This window comes from Oenanthe melanoleuca, chromosome 4 (assembly GCF_029582105.1).
Source record: "Oenanthe melanoleuca isolate GR-GAL-2019-014 chromosome 4, OMel1.0, whole genome shotgun sequence".
Classification (NCBI taxonomy): domain Eukaryota; kingdom Metazoa; phylum Chordata; class Aves; order Passeriformes; family Muscicapidae; genus Oenanthe; species Oenanthe melanoleuca.
The window spans coordinates 18,730,848-18,751,988 of NC_079337.1; the positions used below are offsets into that span (position 1 = coordinate 18,730,848).

Sequence of the window (21,141 nt, forward strand, 5' to 3'; positions counted from 1 at the left end):
CTTGTTTGATAGGTGAGACCTCTGCCTCCAGAAATGGAAAGCAGGTCTTTCTTAGCCATTCTTTTCACAAAATTTTGCTGAACCATGATTCACTTGAAGCTGAGAATTCCTTAAAACTTTATACAGCTCAGTGCAACTCACTACAGGATTTCTACAAGGGGGCTGCCCAGAACACAGTCATTAGATATTGCCCAATGCATGAACATTAATCTTTTCTTTAACATGGTTCAGCCTGCAAGCAATATTACAGGTTTCTGCCACAGCTCACCCTGACAACAGTCAAACCCCTTGGCTTAATGTGCCCTGTTCCCTAACCCTAAATCTGCTTGTGAATTAATCATTACTGTCCTAGGGGGGAAAAAAAAATCAACCAATCAGAAAAATTAATAAAATACCCTCAAAAGCAGTGGAAAGCTTTATCTGAATTAGTCATAAATAAAGACTTCAGTGTAGGCCATGACATTGGTTGTTTTTTGCTGAAAATTTAGTAGCTGGTTCTTGCAGACAGCTCTATGCAGCACTCGAGCCTAGCAGAGCTAGCCTGAATTGATCTATAACTCAGGTTTACAAAGATATGCTGGTGCCCAAGTCTCTGACCTCAGTGGTATTTTATCACCTAAAAAGAAATTCAGTTACTTCTTTATGAAGCTGACTTTCTGCTTCTCAACATTTTTCTGTGTTCTTTTTTAACACCTTTGGTTGACATATGTGAACATGTTACCAATTCTGAGTCTAGGATTTGAATTTATAGAAAAGGGTATGCTCTGGAGAAAGAAACATATCCAAATCCTACCATGCTTTTCTTCTAGCTGCAGAAAGAGATAATTTTTTAAATTGCAAATTAACTGATTTGTACTAAGCTATAAAATGAAAGTGACCTGACAACTGCTGCCTGATTAACATGTAGAATACTAAACAAGATCAGCAAACACTGAAAAATACATCTATCTGTTAATAACTCTTCCTCAAATGACTCAATTCCTCCTCAGAATAGCCCTATTAGCATAGTTAATTTAGGATAATATTGATGCTGGGATAATATTGGTATTATCCCAGTAATTGCAATGAGGTAAAAAACCACACGGTAAAGGCCACACATAATATTTTTCCCCACAATGCTGCATGAGTGAAAGACAAAAATAAGCTGAATGACCTGACTGCATGGTCACTTCCCTAGAAGTAGAATTTGTCTGTATAAAAACTCAGTTAAAGAGATCTTATTTTCTAACATTATTTACAACTACATCTGCTTTTTAAATACTTTTAAACAATTTTTATCATTCTTTACTTATTGCTTCAAAACTAGAAATTTAAAGAGAAAAAGTTTTAAAAGATGAAATTATCATTTGCTTACTCATGCTAATGAATGCTTTTCTTTGCAGATAGTTCATCTGAGAACTATTGAAAAATTACATTTCACTGTAGGTAATGGAATCAGGATTTGAGCATCAAAGGATCCCTTGCAGGAATTAATTAGCTTGAGAAATGCTTTTTCCTGATTTTGAGATGTGGTGTGGCAGCTGTGTGGTGAATCTGGGGGACAGAGTGAGGCTGAGGATTTATGTGTCTGCTGAAAATATTTGTCTGAAAAGAGCATGAGTTGTTCAATCCAGGAGCACAGGTACACCAACCAATGTGCAACCCATAAACCAGGCTGGGGCAAAGCAGTTTTAGGAGTTCTTCCTTCTGTAAAGGATCCTCAGTATTTAATATTTTCAGTATTTAATAATTCTTGTAGTTCTCTCAAAGTTTGTAATTTCTCTCTGTTTTGCTGTACTTTGTTTTGTTGTAGCTTCCAGGTTGAGTGTCTCAGCAATAGTCTGCAGAGTTGTGGGTTATTAAGCAAACAGCTTCTGAAGGAGGTCACATATATTATGGTCCCATTTTACATATTTGTGTGAGGGGAGGGAGCCACTGATGTGTGCCAGATCTTTGCTGCATTTGCAGCTTGTCTGTGCAGCAGTATATACACATGTACATCCCCAAGGCTCCCAAGCTGCTTTCTTGCTCCTCAGCACATGGTCAGGTGAACCAGAGCTTTGGGTTTACTGCCAACAACAGCATTTAGCACATCCACAGAGTTTACACTTACATTTGTCTTGCTTTTGTCCTCTTGTCATCATTGTCCCAGCATGGCACCTCACCTGTGGCTGTGAAAGGATGCAAGCAGGGCAGCTGAGAGGCATCCTGCATTTTGGGATAGCACATCTAACAGTGAGGCACTGCAGACTCCAGTTAATGCCAGACGTGGCAACTGCAACATGCCTTCCTGAAGGCAGTGACATAATTCTTCTCCTTGTTATTTCCCTGCTGGTGGTGCTTTTGTGTGTGATGGCACACTTGCTTCTCAGCCTGTTTGCTTCCCATACCTGACTGTAGCACTCCTCAAGACTAATAGCTCATGTCTTGTGCTGGTATGCCTTTCTGAAAATAGCAAAATTGCTTTTATAGCTACAAGATATACACAGGAGCTCTTCTTCTTTTGTGCTGTTTTTAAATGATTTGTGGCAGCTACACCTGTCAATTGTATCCTGATTAGCAATAATATATCAAAAAAATGCTTTGTTGATTGTTGTATTAGGAACTATATGGCTATACAGAGTCTAGTAAGGTAATGATTTCAATTTTACTAAGTGTTGTCGCTAGAAATTGGAGAGTGGATAAATACTTTTTTACACTTTTCTAGTATGACAAATAACAATTACAGGACATTGCAGTATGCATCTTGTGACAGCTCATTGCACTGCTGAGCACTGCCAGCTGATTACAGGAATGTACTGGCAGCAGTAACAGAATGGATGAACACAGTATGCTGTATTTATCCAGAGCCTTTCATCAGTGATGCCTTTGACAGATAGACAGTCTGTCAGCACTTTGCACAACACTTTGCCTAATGGTAAAATAAGGAGAAGCTCTCAGCAAGGCCCACTGCTGCCTGCCAGGGTGCCTTTCTGCAGAGCTGTGCTCAGCCTGCTTGCTGCAGGCTTTTTTTCTTCCCTAGAGCTTTCTTTTTGTCCTTGTGGCTTTCACAGCCCACTCCTCCAGCCTCTCTAGGCCCATCTGAACTCCAGCCTGAACTTGGGCAGGTGGCTGGTCCCTCCATGTCATATCATCTGCAGACCTGACAGGAGGGTGCTTGCTTTCCTCCTCCAAGTCATTGGTAGAGACATGCCCCAGGTTAGAGCTCTGGGGCACCTGCCAGCAGCCTGCAGGTGAGATATGCCCTGAGAATGACAATCCAATTGGGAATTTATCAAACCTTCTTTCCCACACAGCTCTACCTAAAGACCTCCTCTGGATAGAAGGAATATTTTGGGCAGGGTGCCTTGCTAAAGTTAAGGTAAACCATGCCAGTATCTCTAGTCCTGCCCACAAATGAAGTAATTTTAGTGTAGAAGGCAACCAAATTGACCAAGGAGGTTTCACATTTTTGCTTACAGCTCATACATTTTATATTTAATCTTTCAGAACCAATACACTTGGTTTCAGGAAATATTACATGTAGCATCTCACCTCTGATGATTCCATGTATGTACAGATTCTTTGCAGGTTCCCTGTTTAAAAGGAATGCAGTCTTGTTGGAGAAAGTGAGATGATTTGAGGGTTTTTAATGCCATTAGTTATTTACTCCTCACAATTACATTTATTCCTTCCTTATAATTACTGTATGTTATCTGACTAGGATTTAGCTCTTGGGTCAATGTTTTTCTAAGCCCATATGTCTAAACTTCAAAGGATTTCTTTTTCACTTAGCTAACATCTAAACCCTTGCCATTGATCTCTATTGATTTTTTCTTTTCCTGCTTTCTGTTTTGTTCATGGCATACATATCCTGTGAGGTATCATTACTGTTTTCTTCAGTGCCATCCTCAAAACACCTAAGAATTTCATTTTTTCCAACCCCTTCCCTATAAGGCCATTTTCATTAGCCTTCATATTTACATTTTTTAGAAATACAACTTGGAATTTGATGATTTTCCTATGTTGCTGTTTGCATTTTCTGTATCTGCAATAAGCTTTCACAATTTGCTATTGCTTTCTTTAAGACAGCATTGAGCTCCTTGATTGTCCTTATGTGTCATCCACTAGATTTGTGCAGTTTATACACAGTTAATTTGTGCAGGGAAAGCTGTAATGGGGTTTAAGCAGTAGACATATTGCAGTAGTTACTTTGAAATTTTAATGAGTGCCATTAAAGAATCAAAGGTACGGGAGAGCAATTCTACAGGAAAGAAAAATAAAGACCAAGAGGTAAGGAAACTTTAAATGGTTCTAATGCACAGTTTTTAAGTTCAAGGCAAGTTTGGTTGACCAAACCCTATTTGGGATGCTTTAGGAACTTCTAAAATGGTTTATTTCTTTTGGTTTATAGAGTAAAGCTAGGTAACAGGTGAAGCAGAACAAATTGATTAGACTAAATAACACGAACTATGACAAGTGAAAATATGATGAAAAGCAGCTCATGAAACTACAACAGAAATATTCTAATTGCTGAAAATAATACAGGATGTGACCTTTGAGATGGATGCACAGTTTGGTGCAGGAACACCCCTGCACAGTGTAACCCAGGAGCACACAGAGGTGCTCAGCCCAGGTGCTCTGGGCTGGATTTCATGAGTTCTGCTGCTGCCACCAGCACCCCACAGCAGGTGGATAGCTGTAGGTGGATACCCAACTTCTGTACAATTCCAACACTCCCTCCTCAAAGGAGCTTGGCATTTCCCAGCATCCATGCTCTTTTTTCATCCATTTCCACTTTTCCCTCCCCTTCCTTTCTCTTCATATTCCTCTTTGTGTCTTAAATCATACAAATTTTCGGTCTTGCTTTATCTTTTAAAGAAAAAAAAAAAAAGGTGGAGGGAAGAAAACCCAACAGAAGAAAGTGTTGTCTGAGTTGCCTCTTGCAAAGGTGGGTTAAGGTGTCGCTGTCCCTTCTGCCCACCCTGCAGGTCTCTGCAGGACCTGTCGCGGCAGACGGACGTTCCCTACGGCACGGTGCTGGACTCGGCCGTGTACGAGCAGGTGCGGGTGAAGGGGCTGAACCCGTTCGAGAGGGACAGCATGTACTCCCAGATGTGGCGCATGATCAACCGCAGCAACGGCTCCGAGAACAACGTGCTCGAGTCCTCTGCAGGCATCCAGAAGGTACTGGCGCCCTTCCCTCTGCTTCCCACCGGGCATGCCGTGTGTTACACCTGGCTGTTGCTTCTAAATGTGCACCCGGGCAGTGATCCTGCCTGGAATCAGTTCCTGAAATTGCAGTGGCACAGAGCATTGGGACTTGTCAGGTTTGTGGCACTCAATAGTGTGAGGTTACAACCTCCGGTGCTCTAGGCACCAAATTCGTCAGGTAATCTCTTAAATAAGCAAGCAGCTAGTAGCTGCTGAAAAGGTTATTTATTGCAGAAGGACATCAGTGTCCAAGGCACCGTCACAGACATCAAAGTCCTTACTAAGTTTAGTTTAGAGTCCCAAGTTAGAGCAGAGGCTGTTCCCAAAGGTCCCAGCAGGGCTGATGTCGGTGCAGCAGCTCCCATCTTCTTCTCAGGTGTTGATGGCTAGAAAAAAGCAATGACAGCAAAGCAGAAAGGCAAGAAAGGCAAAAAAGCACTAACTCTCCCCAATACTAACTCTTACACAGGATTTTCTCAACAAGCTAAGATGCAAGCTCAGACCACCACTCCTTAACCTATTAGAATCCTAATTTCTTACCTCACTAGGTTATATAAACTACGCATACAACCTATCCTGTTCTATCTAAAAAATGTAAGCAATATTCTTACTACAGCTCTATGACTAAGTCCTGTCTACAAGTGTGGGCCTGGAGCCTCTTGCTGAAGATATCAGTATGTTTTAACCTTCACTAGAACTTGAACTACTCTTGTGGAATCCAGACCTTTTAATTACTAAAAGCACTACAGCTCCTACTAAAACTTACTAACTTACTTTTACTTAAACGTCTACTTTATGTGTGAGTGGCTTATTGTACTTCAATCCATCCAAAGGCTTTAATTCAATCCCTGCACCTTGATTCCTCCCTGAAGGATTCAGAGAATCCCCTAACTCACTGACTCCCACGTTTACAGGTGTTTTTATACGAGATGGCTGTGTTTGTAAGGGTGCAAAATGGGAATAGGACCACTGGACTCCAAACCCCAGAACACAAGACATTGATTGTCTTTTTTTGTAGTCTCCTGACGCTGCAAATCCTGGTTTTCTGTTGTAGCTCTGGGTTGTGTGTTTTTTCGGAGAGGAAAGCGGAAATGGATGAATTGACTTTAAAAAGAGACTCACAAACACATCCTGTAGTAGGTTTAGCAGTGGAAAAACACTTTGTGATCTCTTTGTAGACACATTTGTGAATGCAATAGTTCCCTCCCAAATTCTGGCTGACAGCTGCAGCTGTTATACAAACACCAGCCCATGAAAGGATTCAGTATAAGAGTCAATATAGGTTAATAAGTGACTGTGTACAAGCTTTTCCCATACAATACCATTGTATCTTGATATTCAGACTGCTAAATCAAATCAAAGAAATATCATGTTTAGCTGACTTTATTTTAAACTTCAATATGTGAGAGTTTCTTACAGAAAATATCTGTGAATTGTATGTTCATATTGTTAAAATCTGAATTTAGAGACTTCTGAAAATCCAGAAGAACTCTGCTTTTTTGTCTTCACCCAATTCCATTGGCCAGGAAATCCTGACATTTCTGATGTTCTCTAGGTAGTAACAAGAGAAAAGAGTATGTTAAGAAGAATGATGAAATCACTGGTGAGCTCTTGGTAATAAAAGAACTAAAAAATAACAAAAAAAAGATTATTTGGAGTTTTAAAAATCCCCAGTCCAACGTGTGGATAACCAATATAATATTTTCTCCTCTGAAAGACTAAACAGCATAAAAGAAGAGGCAGGAGAGGTCCTGGGGAACTGCACTTTTGAAACCCTTTTAGATAAAGTCATAAGCTGAAAGAGCAAGGAAAAAGGGTCTGAAGATTTATTGGCTAGAGGAAATTGCTTTTTTTGAGAGAACATATTTTAGCTCAGTTTGTAAGTGGCTGATAAAGCTGGGATTTGCCTTTTGTATATATAAAAAACCCCAAACCCAGGAACCTTCCCTCCTTCTGGTTTCCCTTCCTAAGTTATGAAATGAGTTTCAGAAGGATCAAAAACCAGAGTACATCAAACACAGCTGTGCTCTCTCACAAGCTTTTAGCTTGAAAAACCAAACAGGCACATCCTGCTGGCAGGTAATTCCAGATTACAGTCACTGAGTTTTCATTCCTGGAAACATGGCAGTTGCTGTCCTAAAACCTACAAAACCAGAAATACCCAAGTTCTTAATTTCCTATGCTTTTTCTTCCCAGGAATAAGCAAATGATGATGTTGAAAAATTAAGTTGTGTCAAGTGAGCAAGCCAGTCATCCTCCAGTTTTAAAAAATCAGAGGTATTAGGTCTGATTCCAATGAACATACATATCTACCTGTGGGTGCACAGTTTCTCCCCTTCCTTCAGTTTACAGGAAGAAATGACACAGAAAAAGATTATTTGCCAGCTGCTGTTCACCAGAAGCTTTTGAGAAATTGTAGTTGGCTTGCTTAGGAAGAAAGCTACATGAAGAAAGTAATGTGAAAAGCTAATCTTAGGCAAGGAAAACTAATATTTTAAAAGGTATCTGATAAAAAGCAGAGATTATAATCTCTGTAAAACATTTCAAAAAATGAAAAAAAAAAAAAAAAAATCAGAAAGAATTCATGAGTCTCCTTGGCCTATTTATATGTTTCATAATGCTCCTGAGGGTCTTTAATGAATTTAACTGGGCATATCACAGGTGAGACAGCAGAGACTCAAAGAGTGCTCCAAACAGGCACAGAGGAAGGGATTTCCACTCAGCTGAGCAATGACCCTAAAGGATTGGGATAGGAGGGACCACCACATGTGCAGGGATGCAGTGGACACTCCCATCTTTAACAGCATCCCTTGCTGCACCACCTCATCAGGTTTGCAAGGAGCCTTTGCAGAAGACACTTCCCAAAATATTTTTGTCAAATCCTAAAAGTTCTCTGGTTTGGTGTTGCTTTTATTCTGACAACCCCAAGTGGAGCTGGCACTATGTTATTGTGAGGAGAGTAGCAGCCTGATGCTAATGTATATATAAACAGGGGGGAGAGGAGAGGGGCCAACCACAGAGTCACTCAGCACCTCACCCCCTCACTCAGCAGGGCTGCCTGCTTGCTGTGCCAGTGTCTTTGTGGGGAGTGGCACCTGTGGGAGTGCAAGTACAATGCAGCCAAATGACAGTGATTGCACAGTCCCACTTTAAATCAGGCATTCTGCTGCTTTGACCTGCTTTTCCTGGCAGGAGGGCAGGGCAGGCGAGAGAAATAAGATGGGAAAGATGATGCCATTGTAAGTTTTCAGGTTTTGATATTTATTGGTGCTGTTCCCCTCATAAATCAGGTGCATACATATCACTGTGTGTGCTCCTGTTCCATCCATAGTGAGCAGCTATAAATACCACAGGTCCAGCTAGAGAGCAGCTGGATAGATTTACCCTGAAGAGAGAGCAGTTTTAAATACCTCAAACAGGAGACAGCCTGAAAAGCACAGGCACTTTAGTTATTTTCTTCCACTTATTGTCTCTTCCTTTCTCAAAAGGCAGCAGAAAGCTGTTGAAGGCCTGAATTTAAGGTGGGGAAGCACTCAGTTGTTTGTCTTCCCATACTGTCAAATCAAAATGGATGGGGAGGTAGCTGTATTTTTGTATAAGCCTGGATTATTCTGGAGAATATTCACTTTTATCTTCCCTTTTTCTTTATTATTCCTAAATGTTTCGTGTGTCTCAAATTGGTTTTCTTTTTTTTTTTTTTTTTTCTTTTTTTTTTTTTTTTTTTTTTTGCATAGGCTATGAAATATGCATCTCATTCTGTCCTAGGAATCTCTATTTTTGCAGAAGTTATTTATTCAGAGAGGATTTACAGAGGCCCAAGTCATGCCTGCTTAAACATTCATTGAGGACTCCACGAAAAATCATTTAGGCTTAAAGATATCACATTACATACCTCTTTATGTCTTCTTAAAAAGCACATTACCCTGCTTAATCCTTTACAAGCACCACAGGCTTTCCTATCCTTGGAACTATTCCCATTTAAAATATAATGAAGCACTTCTATTGTGCCCCTGTCTGCTCTTTCTTCCCTGGAGTATAATAGTGCCTAATGCCCTATCCTACCCACCTTGTTCTTCTGAACATGACACCATAGCCTACAGCCTCTTCATTTTTCTCAGTAGTACAGAGTGGAAAATTCCTTTCCCAGGCAGAATCTGAATGCATTTGAAACCTCTTCTGTCTATTTAACTCTATCTGCAAAATATTTAGCTGCTAGGAAACTTGTGAATTATTGTCAGGTGGAATAATGCTTCTGGATGGTGCATTAAGAGAAACTCCTTGTAGGCTCACAGTACTTCCTTGTCGACTTGCTCACAGTATCAGAAGGAATTTGGTCTTGAGATCTGGATTTTCTTGTGATCCTAGTTGCAATGCCAGTGGAAGCATGAGAGCCTTTTTTTCCCTGGGCACTGTGTATGTCACTTTTACCCTCCTGAAAATACTGTAATAGTAAAAATATTTATGAATAGACCATAACAAAGCTCTGCTAAGGTTATTTGTATGTGGAAGAAAGGATTAATAACAATTTGCAATTCTGTGCTAGAACAAATTGTTAATAACTGACCATGGGTATGTTTAATTTATTTACAGCAGTAGCAACATCACGAAGACTTGATGGGCCAAAACCCCTCCTGAATTAATTAATTTTCCTGATACACTCACAAATTTGCCATTGGAATTGCCATTCTAGTTGCAGATTCACTGATTGCACCACAAAAAAATCTAGTTAATGTATGGTAGCCCACACATCTTTATTGTGAACATTTCTGGCCATGGAGCCAGAATGAAAAGACACTGAAAGCAAAAGAGAACCAAGACAGACCTTTGGGATACTGGATGTGCACCATGATTCAGTTTGGCAGTGGCTAAGACAGGGATAGGAAGCAGAAGAGGTGAGAGCATATAAAGATGCTGGGACAGCTCTCCAGTGTATCCCAGCTGGTGACTGCACTGTGCAGATGTTGGTTAGGGGGATAATTATCAACCCAGACGCCAGTTCCCTGATTCCCCTCTGCTCTGGAGCTGATGCTTCTCGGTCAGATGAGATGTTCTGTGTCTGCTCTATGAGTAAAATTGTTCACAAGGACCCTTAAGACTCTGATGTGCTCAGTCCCACAGCTGAAGGTGCAGTTTGCTTATTTTGCAATTACTGTCTCCTGCACAGCCCATGATTTGGAGCTTACAGGTGCCTTGCAATAGCAAAGGCACTGACTGCCCTTACTTTGTATTTTCATGGATGGTGTGGCTTTTTTTTTCCCCCTATAATTCTGTGTATCTTTACTGCTCTATCTGGGTCTTTAAAAAACTTACAGCAGTGATAAAAATTAGAATCCTGCCCAGAAAGCACTACAAACACAGTGTGGCATTACTTTCAGGCATTATCAAAAGGCTAAAAGTTATCTGGGTTAGCTCAGGAGCTCAGTGTGTTTGGAAAGTACAACAACTGGTCTGTGACAGTTAACAGAGCATGAAGCAGATTCTGTGCATAGCTTTAAAAAATAAATGCAAAACTTTTCCTGCCGTCACATTTTCTCAGAATTCAGGATATGTTTAACAAAAGGCTTGCTCTCTCTCACCAACACTTCTGAGTATGTTATAAAGGCTGATCTAACTTTGACTTTCTAGAGAGTTTTCACAGGTTTTATCTAGAGTAGAACATCTGTAAAAGTTATTTTCTGCAGTTGGGCTTTATTCAAAAGAATAAGTAACTCAAAATTTGAGTTAGCCTGCATATCAAAAAATGAATCTACATGGACATGTGTTCATTCAGAAACTAAGCAAGCCAACTATTGCTGAATCCTTTTGTCTCCAAAGTTTTCTGGAAGGTTTTTCTGAGTTCATCTTCTCCTGTTTCATCTTACATGCTACTGGATGTACCTCACCATTTTTGCCCTCCCTGAAATGCCACCCAGGTTACTCCTGACTCTGTTCAAAGGTCAGTCAGTGCACACCCAGGTGACTTTAACAACCCCACAGTGACTGCTGTCCTGCTGTGCTGCTGTGCCATTCTGCCTTCCATGTAGAAGGTAGAATGTCTTTGCTTTCTCTCTCTCTCATCTCTCAGGGTTTTTGGAGAATTTTCCAGAGCTGTTCTGAAATTTTTGTGAGCCATCCTACATCCAGGACCATAGTCTTTTCTATCTGTAGCTTATCCCTGTCCCTTAAGTCCGAACAAATTGGCTCCCCTGAAACAACTTGAAGTTTCACTTCTCTTGAGCTGAGCTTCTTTCATCTGAAATAAAATTTGTGTGCTCTCCTCTGCTGTCTGTTCATGTCTGACCACTAACTTAGTTCAGCCTAAAGTCTACAGAAGCTGACGTCATCATCTTAAATTTTCTTTCTGTTGCTGGTGTGTCCAGTTAAGTCTTGCCAATTTACTTTCCATACCATGTCTATGATTTACCCATATGACCTCCAGCCTGTCACTTCAGTAGCTTCCATTGTTATTTTCTGGGGCCTCTATAAAGAATTCTCTTTGCATTTAGTTTCCTTGAAAATGCTCCTGGGTTTAAAAAAAAAAAAAAAAAAAAAAAAAAAGAAAAAAAAAAAAAGTTGCCTTGACTTTCAAGGCCTTTCATGGTGAATTCTGACTCTCCCTGCAGCTTTCTCATTTCTGAATTGGAAATCATTTGTGTGAGCTTCCAGTATAACTCCTTTTTCAAGCAAAATATCTTTATGCTTTCTCTAAGGGCCCTTCTGTAAAGTATGTTTTCCCTCAAGACTGTAGTTGTGTCTTTCCTTCAAACTCCTTAATGCTCCCCTTTGTTATTACACCAACAAAAAACTTGAAAACCAGGTCCCTGGTGGGCTATGATCACTACCCATCAGCTGAGCAACTCTGTTTTGTTGTTCTTTATGCTCTTTCCCTGCCTTTGGTTTATTTTATATCTGCCAAATCAGAGGGGAGAGAAGAACACACATGATAATCATCTAAATACTGTCATAGATGGGATGTGGGGGAAACCAAAGAACTGCTGTGCCCCAGAATGAACTAAATTAATGAACACCACCATTATCAGATGAATAGTATTTCTCAAAAAACAGCCTCTCTGTGCCTGACCTTTCAGCCTTCATCCTCAAAGGAGAGCTACAGCCTGATTTCAAAAGATGGGCATGGGAACTAAAGGTTCTTAACAGTCTGATACAATGTAAAAATATATGGGGAAAATAAGATTTTATTGGGCAATTTCTCCTTGTTATTTCTCGATTTCTCCAGATTCAATGGTGCCAGCCACATGTTTCTTTTGAATGTTCTCATGGATTAACAACAACATCATTCCATTAATCTCAGAGGCAGTTTTCTAATCTTGAAGTTTTCTGCTTGTTTTCAGATGCTTGTTTGCCTGAAAACTTGGTTATTTAGGGCTCTCCCCACAGATATATCCCATCTTCTGTTCAAAGATAATTCTCTCTTGAAACCTTGCTTCACCTTGATCTGTCAATGGCTATAAATATACCCTCATCATGTGTAAGGTGTCTAATTTAGGTGTCCACATTTCTTTCTTTGCTGTTGTAGACAGGCAATTTTGTTCTCTGGAGAGTGGACAGGAGTGCCTAAGATGGAAACCTATTTTTCTTGGTGGCTTATTTTGTACAGTACCTACCAAACCAAGATCATATTCCATGACTAGAAATGGCAATAAAAATAAGAAACAGCAAAATACACTCTGAGGAGCTAATTTTGCTTCAGTCCTGTAGAACTGCATTTTGCAGAGCTGAGTACAGACTTTTCAGCTGGAGAAAGGACAGATGACAGCCCTTTGAGGAGTGAGCATGGGATGGAGGAATGGGTCCCATCCTTCATCCTGATGGCCAATGCAAAGCTCAGTATTTCACACCTAAGCCTGTGTCTAATCCTGTAGTCACCTTTTTATATGGAAAAAAAAGTCCAGAGAGGAAAACTGATTCCTTTCTGAGTGAAGATTTCAGTGGATGCTCTTCTTATGTAGAACTGGGCTAATTAAGATGGACTGATGTGCAAAATGTCCCTGTCCTGATGGCAGGAGCACAGCTCTGTAGGAGTGTAGGGCCAGCTGCCACCATCAGGCCCAGGGTGCACTGCCCCCCATTTGCTCTAAAATAATCCTCAGGCACGTGCAAAAAGCAGAACTTTTCTGTGTTAGTAGAACTAATTGTGTGGGAAATAGCCCCCAGTTTCCAGCTGTTGAGATATCAAATAGGAGTTTGGTTTTTTGTTTTGTTGTTGGTTTGGTTGGTTGGGTTTTTTTGTTATTTCTGGAGAAGTTTGGGTGTGACTGATAGTTAGGGAAGGTGGGAACACAACACACTGATGGTGGGTGTACCTTGACCACCACATATGGAATAACTGCTTGTGGCTTCCTGTGTGAAGACTTTGTGTCTTTTGGTGCCTTTTTGTCATACTGAGCACTTTGGGAATTGCTGCCAGACTGGTAAATATCCCCATTTGTTTCCATGGCCCTATCACATCTGAACACTGTAATCCCAAGCATTATATATGTGGCGGACTTTAAATTTCTGAATAACTAAGCAACATAAATGCTTAGCAAATAACAAAGCAAAATAAGCTTTCATTTGCACTGGCAGGTGATTAATTGTAGAAATTCTGAGTTCTGTCCTGAAGCTGGGATTTTTACAGGATCAAAAAATTCAGAAGGTATCAGGGAGTAAGAAAACTGACAATTAGGAAATAATTTAAGAAAAAGAGTGCATTTTCAGTCAGTGGTTGCAAAAGCTGAGCATGAGCATGTCAGGGTAATGCTCACAGGAATTTCTTTTGCTGGTATTATTTGTTACCTAATTTTTCTGAGCTGGTCACCCTGTTGGCTGGTATAAACAGAAAAGGATGCTGGACCCACCCCTACAAATGAATAGCTTGTTTTGTGCATATTTACTTCTAACAGAGCAATGCTGTTGTCATATTCTATAAAAGAAAAGGTTTGTGAGTATTTAGGAGGTGATGAGTGCATTCATTATGCATTAGCATGGGAGAGGTCTGAAAGAGAAACAGCTCTCCTGGGTGCTGTTACAAACCATCTCCTGAGTAACACACAGATTTATTAAAGAGCACAAGACTGGAAATGTCTTCACAGATATATTTGTAGCAAAATGGAAGTTCTGCTGCTTGTTGCTCTCTCAATTAAAACCAAAGTTTATCTGCTGCAGGGGCCAGGAAGGGTTTGGGAGATGCAGATTCTTGGGGGCAGAAAGATACTGAGGGGTCAGTTCTGAAAGGTCTCAGTTATTATTTGGGCCCTGCTGCTAGAGTGATGCTGATTCTGGTGTGGCATCTTACAGTGAAAACATGCTGGATACACAGAATGAAAAAGCAATGCAAGGAAACTTTTGCTAGATAATAAATGCTTGTAACTTTTTCCAATCCATAAATATACCTCTAATACTCTTGCTAAAATTTTATATGCTACCTTCCCAGGCTCCTCAACCTATGGCATTGCCTTGGCAAAAAGGGTTATGACCAGCAGCTTTAAATGACCAAAAACTGTATGATGAGGGATGAGCAAGCTGTGCTGAGGTGCCTCAGTGCAGTGAAAATCCTCCTGCGTCAGCAGCTTGTGGAGGGATATTCCCTTCTCTGGATTTTTGAGTAGCATGTACATTGCTTTTATTAAACCAGAGGGACTCCTGATGGAAGGTACAAACTCCCAGGCATGTTTTCCTAGTCTGGTTACATCAGACATGGGTTGTGTCTGTGCAACCTGCAGGGAAGCAAAGCTTGGGATGAGCAAAATGTCCTACTTGAAGTTATTCTTTTACTTCTTGCAGACATTTTCCTATGGGAGGCTCACAGAAGATTTGAATTTCTGCAGTTGAACAACCACATATTTTCTTTTGTGCCTAAATCTAGTTCCAGATCCCTTTTCAAAAAGCAGCAGTGGAAAATTTCTGTCAGAAATTGCTACGTCACTTTGCATTCTTGTTATCCCAAGAAAGAAAAACTCTACAAAACGCCTGACAAAGAAGAGTAGTTTGGTATTTGGAGCACTCCTGCTTGGCTACAGGGGACACATAAGTTATCAGGCATCTGTTATTCTGGTCCTGTGAGGTCTTATTACTCCATTTTATCTCCATTAACACAGAGCTTTTCCTGCAGAGGTTCTGTAACATTTCTAGGTTCATGAAGATTAATAACACCACCCTCCCAAGAGTGTCTGGGGACTGCACAGACTCCTACGCACTCAGGCAACCTCTGCTTGTTCTTTTCCTTCTGAATTCTCACTTCACTTAGTTTCCTCCCTCTTACTTTTTCATTTGCCTGCTTTTTGACCCCTTGTCCCTTCTGTTTGGATAACAGCATCTCCAGCTCTCTAATTCCTTTCTTCTTCCCACCCTTCACCTCTCAGCAGAGTTACACATCCCCTTTGTTGTCTCCGTGGGTTTGCAGCGTTCCTCCCTTGATCTGAGCAAAGGTTTCCCTTTGCAATCAGCTGGAGCATTCCCAAGCTCTGGCTGTCACTTTGAAGCCCAGCTGCAGGCTCCTGGCGTGGTGGGCTGCTCTGGGGATGTACCACTCACAGAGCAGGGAAATGCAGGCTCTGCCTCATGGTCCATAGAGGGAGGCAGCAGAGCACACTCTTGCTCCAGGCACACAACTTGGTACTGTGTTCACTTGCTTGCTTAAATGTTTCCAGCTCTCATTTTCATGTATTAACATATTTTAATAATGCCCAAATACTTTGTGATGCATTAACAAATGCAAATGATGGGATTGAATGTCAGGCTGTTTGCAACAGAAAAGAGAGATGAATAGAAATAGTGAGAAAGAGTGCATTTCATACATCCCCTCTGTTCCAGCCTTAAAGCATGACTTTGTGGGGCTGCAAGTCTAAAATCATGAGAGGAACATAAGAGGTAGCAGAGGGATCTTGTCTCATGTTTTTGAAGCTGCTAAACCAATCATTCACAAAACAGTTTTGATAGCTTTAGGTAATTTCTGATCAACAACTTGTTACTAAACAAACAAAAGTCTGTTTCAAAGACCAGCAAATGCAATTGCAGTGAGTAGATCTGTAGGAATTCTCCACTGTAAGACACTTAACAGTTCCTCATTAAATGTTTCAATTTTTTTCCTTCTAATACTCTTACAGCTGGAAGTCATAGAAAAGTAAAAGTGGATAGATGAGGACAGACTGCATCTGCTCCAACAGCACTTTTTTCAATATCATCCACGAATAGTCAAAACATTAATAAACATATTGGTAGGCAACTACATGGTAGTGGAACAATAAGAATGGCACAGGAAAATTAAGTTGCAAGCTAAAAAGCACTAGCAGAATACTTGGGAAAATCTAATGTGTATAAGTTTCAAGCCTCTAAGTATCAGAAGATATAATTAAAACAGATGATTGCCTTTAAAGTCATCCTAGTCTCAAAACAGGAGTTTAAGATACCATGGAGAGAAATAGAACACAAAAAAGTGTAATTTTTCAAATACAAAAGAGGAACCCTATGCATCCCCAAAATGGTAGTTGTTTTACAAACTCTAGGTCTGTGCTTCTAAATACCTGTATGCATTTGGTTGCACACAGAAGTTTTACAGCCAGAGAGATCTCCAATACCTAATCTGAAAACAGGTCTGGTCTGGGAGACAAGAGACTGAGCAGACTTTTGCTGCTGGCTGCTTTTCGACAGTCATTTCAATATATATAGTGGGAAATATTCTAGTAAAACTGCATTTTGTCTGAATATATAATTTTATTGATTTATTTCAATCAGTTCAACTTGTTCATTATTCACAGTGTTAGGAGGGGAAAAAATTATGTTGTGTTTAAGGAAGGAGAGAGTAGAAAGGGCCAGTTTGAAGCAGATCAGGTGGTCAAACTGGACAGCTGTCATACAAAAGCAACTGCCAGAACCTATGATTAACTTTTGTGGGATTAAACCACACTCATGCCAACAAAATCCTGACATTGGGATGTAGGAGGTTATTTCTTTAAAGGATAATTACAGTAAGCAGAAAGTCTCCTCTGCACAAGTTGCCAGGCTGCACCATGGTCTGGTGTCATGATGTGAACAGAGGCTCTTGGGGGTGCTTTGCTTTTCTGTCCCTATTGCCAGCTGGGCAAGGGGGCTTTCCTGAAGTGTGTCAACTAAAAATAAAGCTAAACCTCTTCTGTTAAATAAGGAGAATGTATCCTTAGGCTGAGAAGTAGTTATAATTGGGTTTTTCCCAGCATTTATTCTCTTTAGTTAAATTGCCATCAAGCAGTTTATGTCTCTTTGCATATGAATTAAGTGGCAGAGTTGTCCAGTTTGAAAATGTGACTGCAATAAATGAGCTTTTTTTCAAGAGCCAAGCTATGGGAGGAGAGGATTAAAGAGCTATGTGGAGTATTTTAAGAAGCATTTTAACCAGGCTGTAATCACATATCATTCTTCTATTATTTTGCATGAAATAACTGCTCTAGATAGACTGCACAACTCCCTTCCTGAATTACAAAGGCAGGAGAGAGTTGTTTACTATTCCCAGCTCTAAAGCTTTTCTGCTGCATGGGGGCTGATTGGTGCTTATGGCTGTTTGCAGAAGGGCTATTTAATCAAATAAAACAGAGCCCATTCCCTGCTGAATGTAAGAGAGAGAGAGAGATATCAATCCCAGGGGCTGTATCAAGATGGGTGGAAAACACAATGCATCTGTAATGAAAAACCCAGAAGATAAGCAGCTGTATTATAAAAGTCTGTAAGGGTTCTGGTCATAGCATCAATCAAAGGCTAGAAGATTGTGTTGTTTTATCTCTCTGACCTCAGAGCAGGATTTCCTTGTAATGCAGCCATGGTTTAACCCCAGCTGGCATTGCAGCCCTACACAGCCACTCTGTCACTTCCCCTCCCTTCAGGGTGGGGGAGAACCAGCAGAGTGAAAGTGAGAAAACTCATAGCTTGAGATAAAGACAGTTTAATAAGCAAAAAGAAAGCCACAAAAGCAACCAAAGCAAAACATGGAATCTGTTCACCACTTCCCACAGGCAGGCAGGTGACCAGCCATCCCCAGGAAAGCAGGGCTCACATGTAGCAGGTACTTGGGAAGGCAAACACCATCACTCTGAGTGTTCCCCCCTTCTTCCCCTGGCTCTATATGCCCAGCATGATGTCCCATGGTGTGGCATATCCTTGGGTCAGCTGTGCCCCTTCCCAGCTCCTCGTGCACCTCCAGCCTCCTCGCTGGTGGGGTGGTGGAAAAGTCCTTGACACTGTGCAAGCCCTGCTCAGCAATAATGAAAATATGCCTGTGCTACTTGCACTGTTTGCAGCACAAATCCGAAGCCCATATTAGCTACTATGAAGAAAATTAACCAACCCAGACAAAACAAAGACAAATACTTTTCTAACAAGAATTCTCACCCTGTAAATAAACAAATCTAGGACATGGCACCTTCCCATTAGTGAGTCTTGTCCCTGACTCTCTCTAATACAAATTCCCAGGGAACCTTTAAATTTCTGTTCAATCTTCCATTCAGTCCTGAATGCAGTTCTTTAATACTCTGTTTTATAAGATATTATAAGATATGTGGCCAGGACACATCTTGTCCAAAATGGTCTGAATTTGTTACCTCTGGAAGACACTAAAACCAATACTTTGTGTCCTGCAGCATGGAGAAATGGCATGGCCAGGCTTTCTAAACTGCATGTGATCAGAAAAATGTGACAAACCCAATTTTAAAAACCTTTACATTTTGTTTCACAGCTGGCAGGAGTTCTGAGGTCATGTTTTATGTGACATTCAAGTGTGCACTTGAAAGCTGCTGGTCTGGCACAAGTACCCTGTCACCTCATTCATGGGCTTTCACTGAGAATTCCTGCAAGACAGGACACCAGTCTGCTCATCCCTCATAGAGGGGAGGCCCACACTTACTGCATGCTCAAAAGCAGAGTTTGGCATGAAAAATATTAGGTGGTTATCAGCAGCAGCATCTTCAGAATCAAAATTTTGACCTCAAGTTCTAGAATTTTTCCCAAGTCACTCGTGTTTTTGTATGAATCTCTTGGAGTCCAAATGCTGTGTTTCACAGCATGGTCAGGAGGCAGCACACACCAATGTAGGTGCACACTGAGCAGGTGTAAACAGCAAAATCTGGGATGTTTCCTCACAAAAGGAAAATGTGAGTGTTGTTAATGAATGTTTGCAAAGTGCTCCTAGTCCTTCAGATTATGCTATTATCAAACTGAACATCTTTGATTATGCTATGGCTGTGCTGAAAGCTAAATGAAGGAGCTGGTTTTCTTTAAACAGTGTCTTATATTTGATTAGAGTGATCATTAAATCGTTTCAGATATAACAAAGTGAGCAGCAGATGGAACACAGCAAAGACAGCAGAAAAATATGAGATTTCAGAAGAGAATCAAACTAGGCAAACCCAGAAGTAATTCAGAAGAGCTCATACCAAAATTCTGGCTAATATAATGACATATAGCATATGTTTGTGAATTAAAACAGTTGTGGAAAATACTCAGGGTATTATTTTGTCTTTTGAGAGATGCCAATACCAATCTTAAGTTAGAGTTTCTGAATACACCCTCTCATGTGTGGTGTTGAGGGTCTCCCCACCTTTTTAGATGCTATAGTGATTTTGGAAAATTTAAATGAAGTTTAGTAGAGTGGAAATATCAGCATGTAGCTAAAGATCACATAAATTTGTTGTATCTGATGGATTTTGCTATGCTTCTTCCTATACCTCTCTCTTCCCAAACTAGCATCCTGCTTTTCAAGATCTTGCATTGCCCAATTCAGCCTCTAATCAGCTGGCTTCTCCACCTTCTTCAAATATCCCATGAAAGATTTTGTCTTTATCTCACACCCTTTCTCATATCTTCAAAGTTAATTTCTCCCTGTATCCAACATGAAAAATCTTCAGCTCAAATTTGGCATCCACTGAAAACAGTCAGTGATAGATTTCAGCTCAATTTGTATTTCCATACACCAATTGGAAGCTGGCTTGGCTGTTCACTCTTGTGAACAGAGTTGCAAAGGGAAAATCTCATGACAGCAACAATTATTTGACATAACACTGTATCACATCCAGATCCATTCCTGGCTGAAGGAAGACAAATCTCAACCAAATAACAGAGAAGCTTACAGAAGGTTTGTTTTTAATTTCTATCTAATAGTAGTCCAAGGCCTGGTGGAGTTTCTTCAGTCCCCATAGAGTTTCTCATGGTACACTTTAGGACTGATACTGCATCAGATTGTTCTGTATCCTTTCAGGACTTACATTGCACACTTTCTATACAGCTTCTAGTTCATTTTACTTCTTACTACTCCATAAAATTTTTAAGTTATGAGGAATTTCTAACACCTCATGACAAGTCTTGTGTAAATTTTTTAACTGCAGTTTTGATCTCACCTTCATCATGTTATTCTAAATTGGTGAATTTCTTTATTATTTTATTATGCTGTTGTCATATTTTTATAATCTGTGATTTACCTCATTCATTCAGCTCATACATTGCTAGACCTAAGTTCTGGTGTGTGCCCCATGTGTGTACAGAGTAAGCTGACTGTTAGTTATTCACCAGCTGCCAAATGTAGATTCCTGCCCTGAGCCTCAGATTCCCATTGTACTTGCACTGTTCAGCTCCAAATAATTTGAAATATGACAAAAAGGAATAAAAGCATCTCAAAAGAAATTTTAAAAGAGACAAGAGAAAATATTACTGTGGTTTTATCTTCTTCAGCTGCAATATAATATGCTCTTCATAGATATGTCATCCATAAGATAAAGGGGATATATTTTTCTGGCATTGTATTTACTCTGCTTTCTTATATACATCTTGTGAATTAAAGTTTTTCCTAAAATTTAACATGAACGATGTAGCAACAATGATACTAGATTAGACTTGACATGGATGTTGCTTTGTAGGAAATATATTTTCCCTTTGTGTCTGAAGGGATGGTATTTTCAGAAGAAGAGCCCACATGTGTGCAGTGTGATGTTTTAATAGAGCTGTATCTGCACCCAGAGCACTGCACAGCTG

The 21,141-nt window shown here is 40.3% G+C and overlaps 1 protein-coding gene across 1 annotated transcript in view; it reads left to right on the plus strand.

The window, feature by feature from the left end:
* The window catches only part of GRID2 (glutamate ionotropic receptor delta type subunit 2), a 662,777-nt gene that overhangs the window by 569,199 nt on the left and 72,437 nt on the right, over positions 1-21,141 (plus strand). Inside the window, exon 13 of the mRNA XM_056490497.1 lies at positions 4,950-5,145. Within this exon, the coding sequence (XP_056346472.1) occupies positions 4,950-5,145 (196 nt within the window). The remainder of the gene's footprint in view (positions 1-4,949; positions 5,146-21,141) is intronic.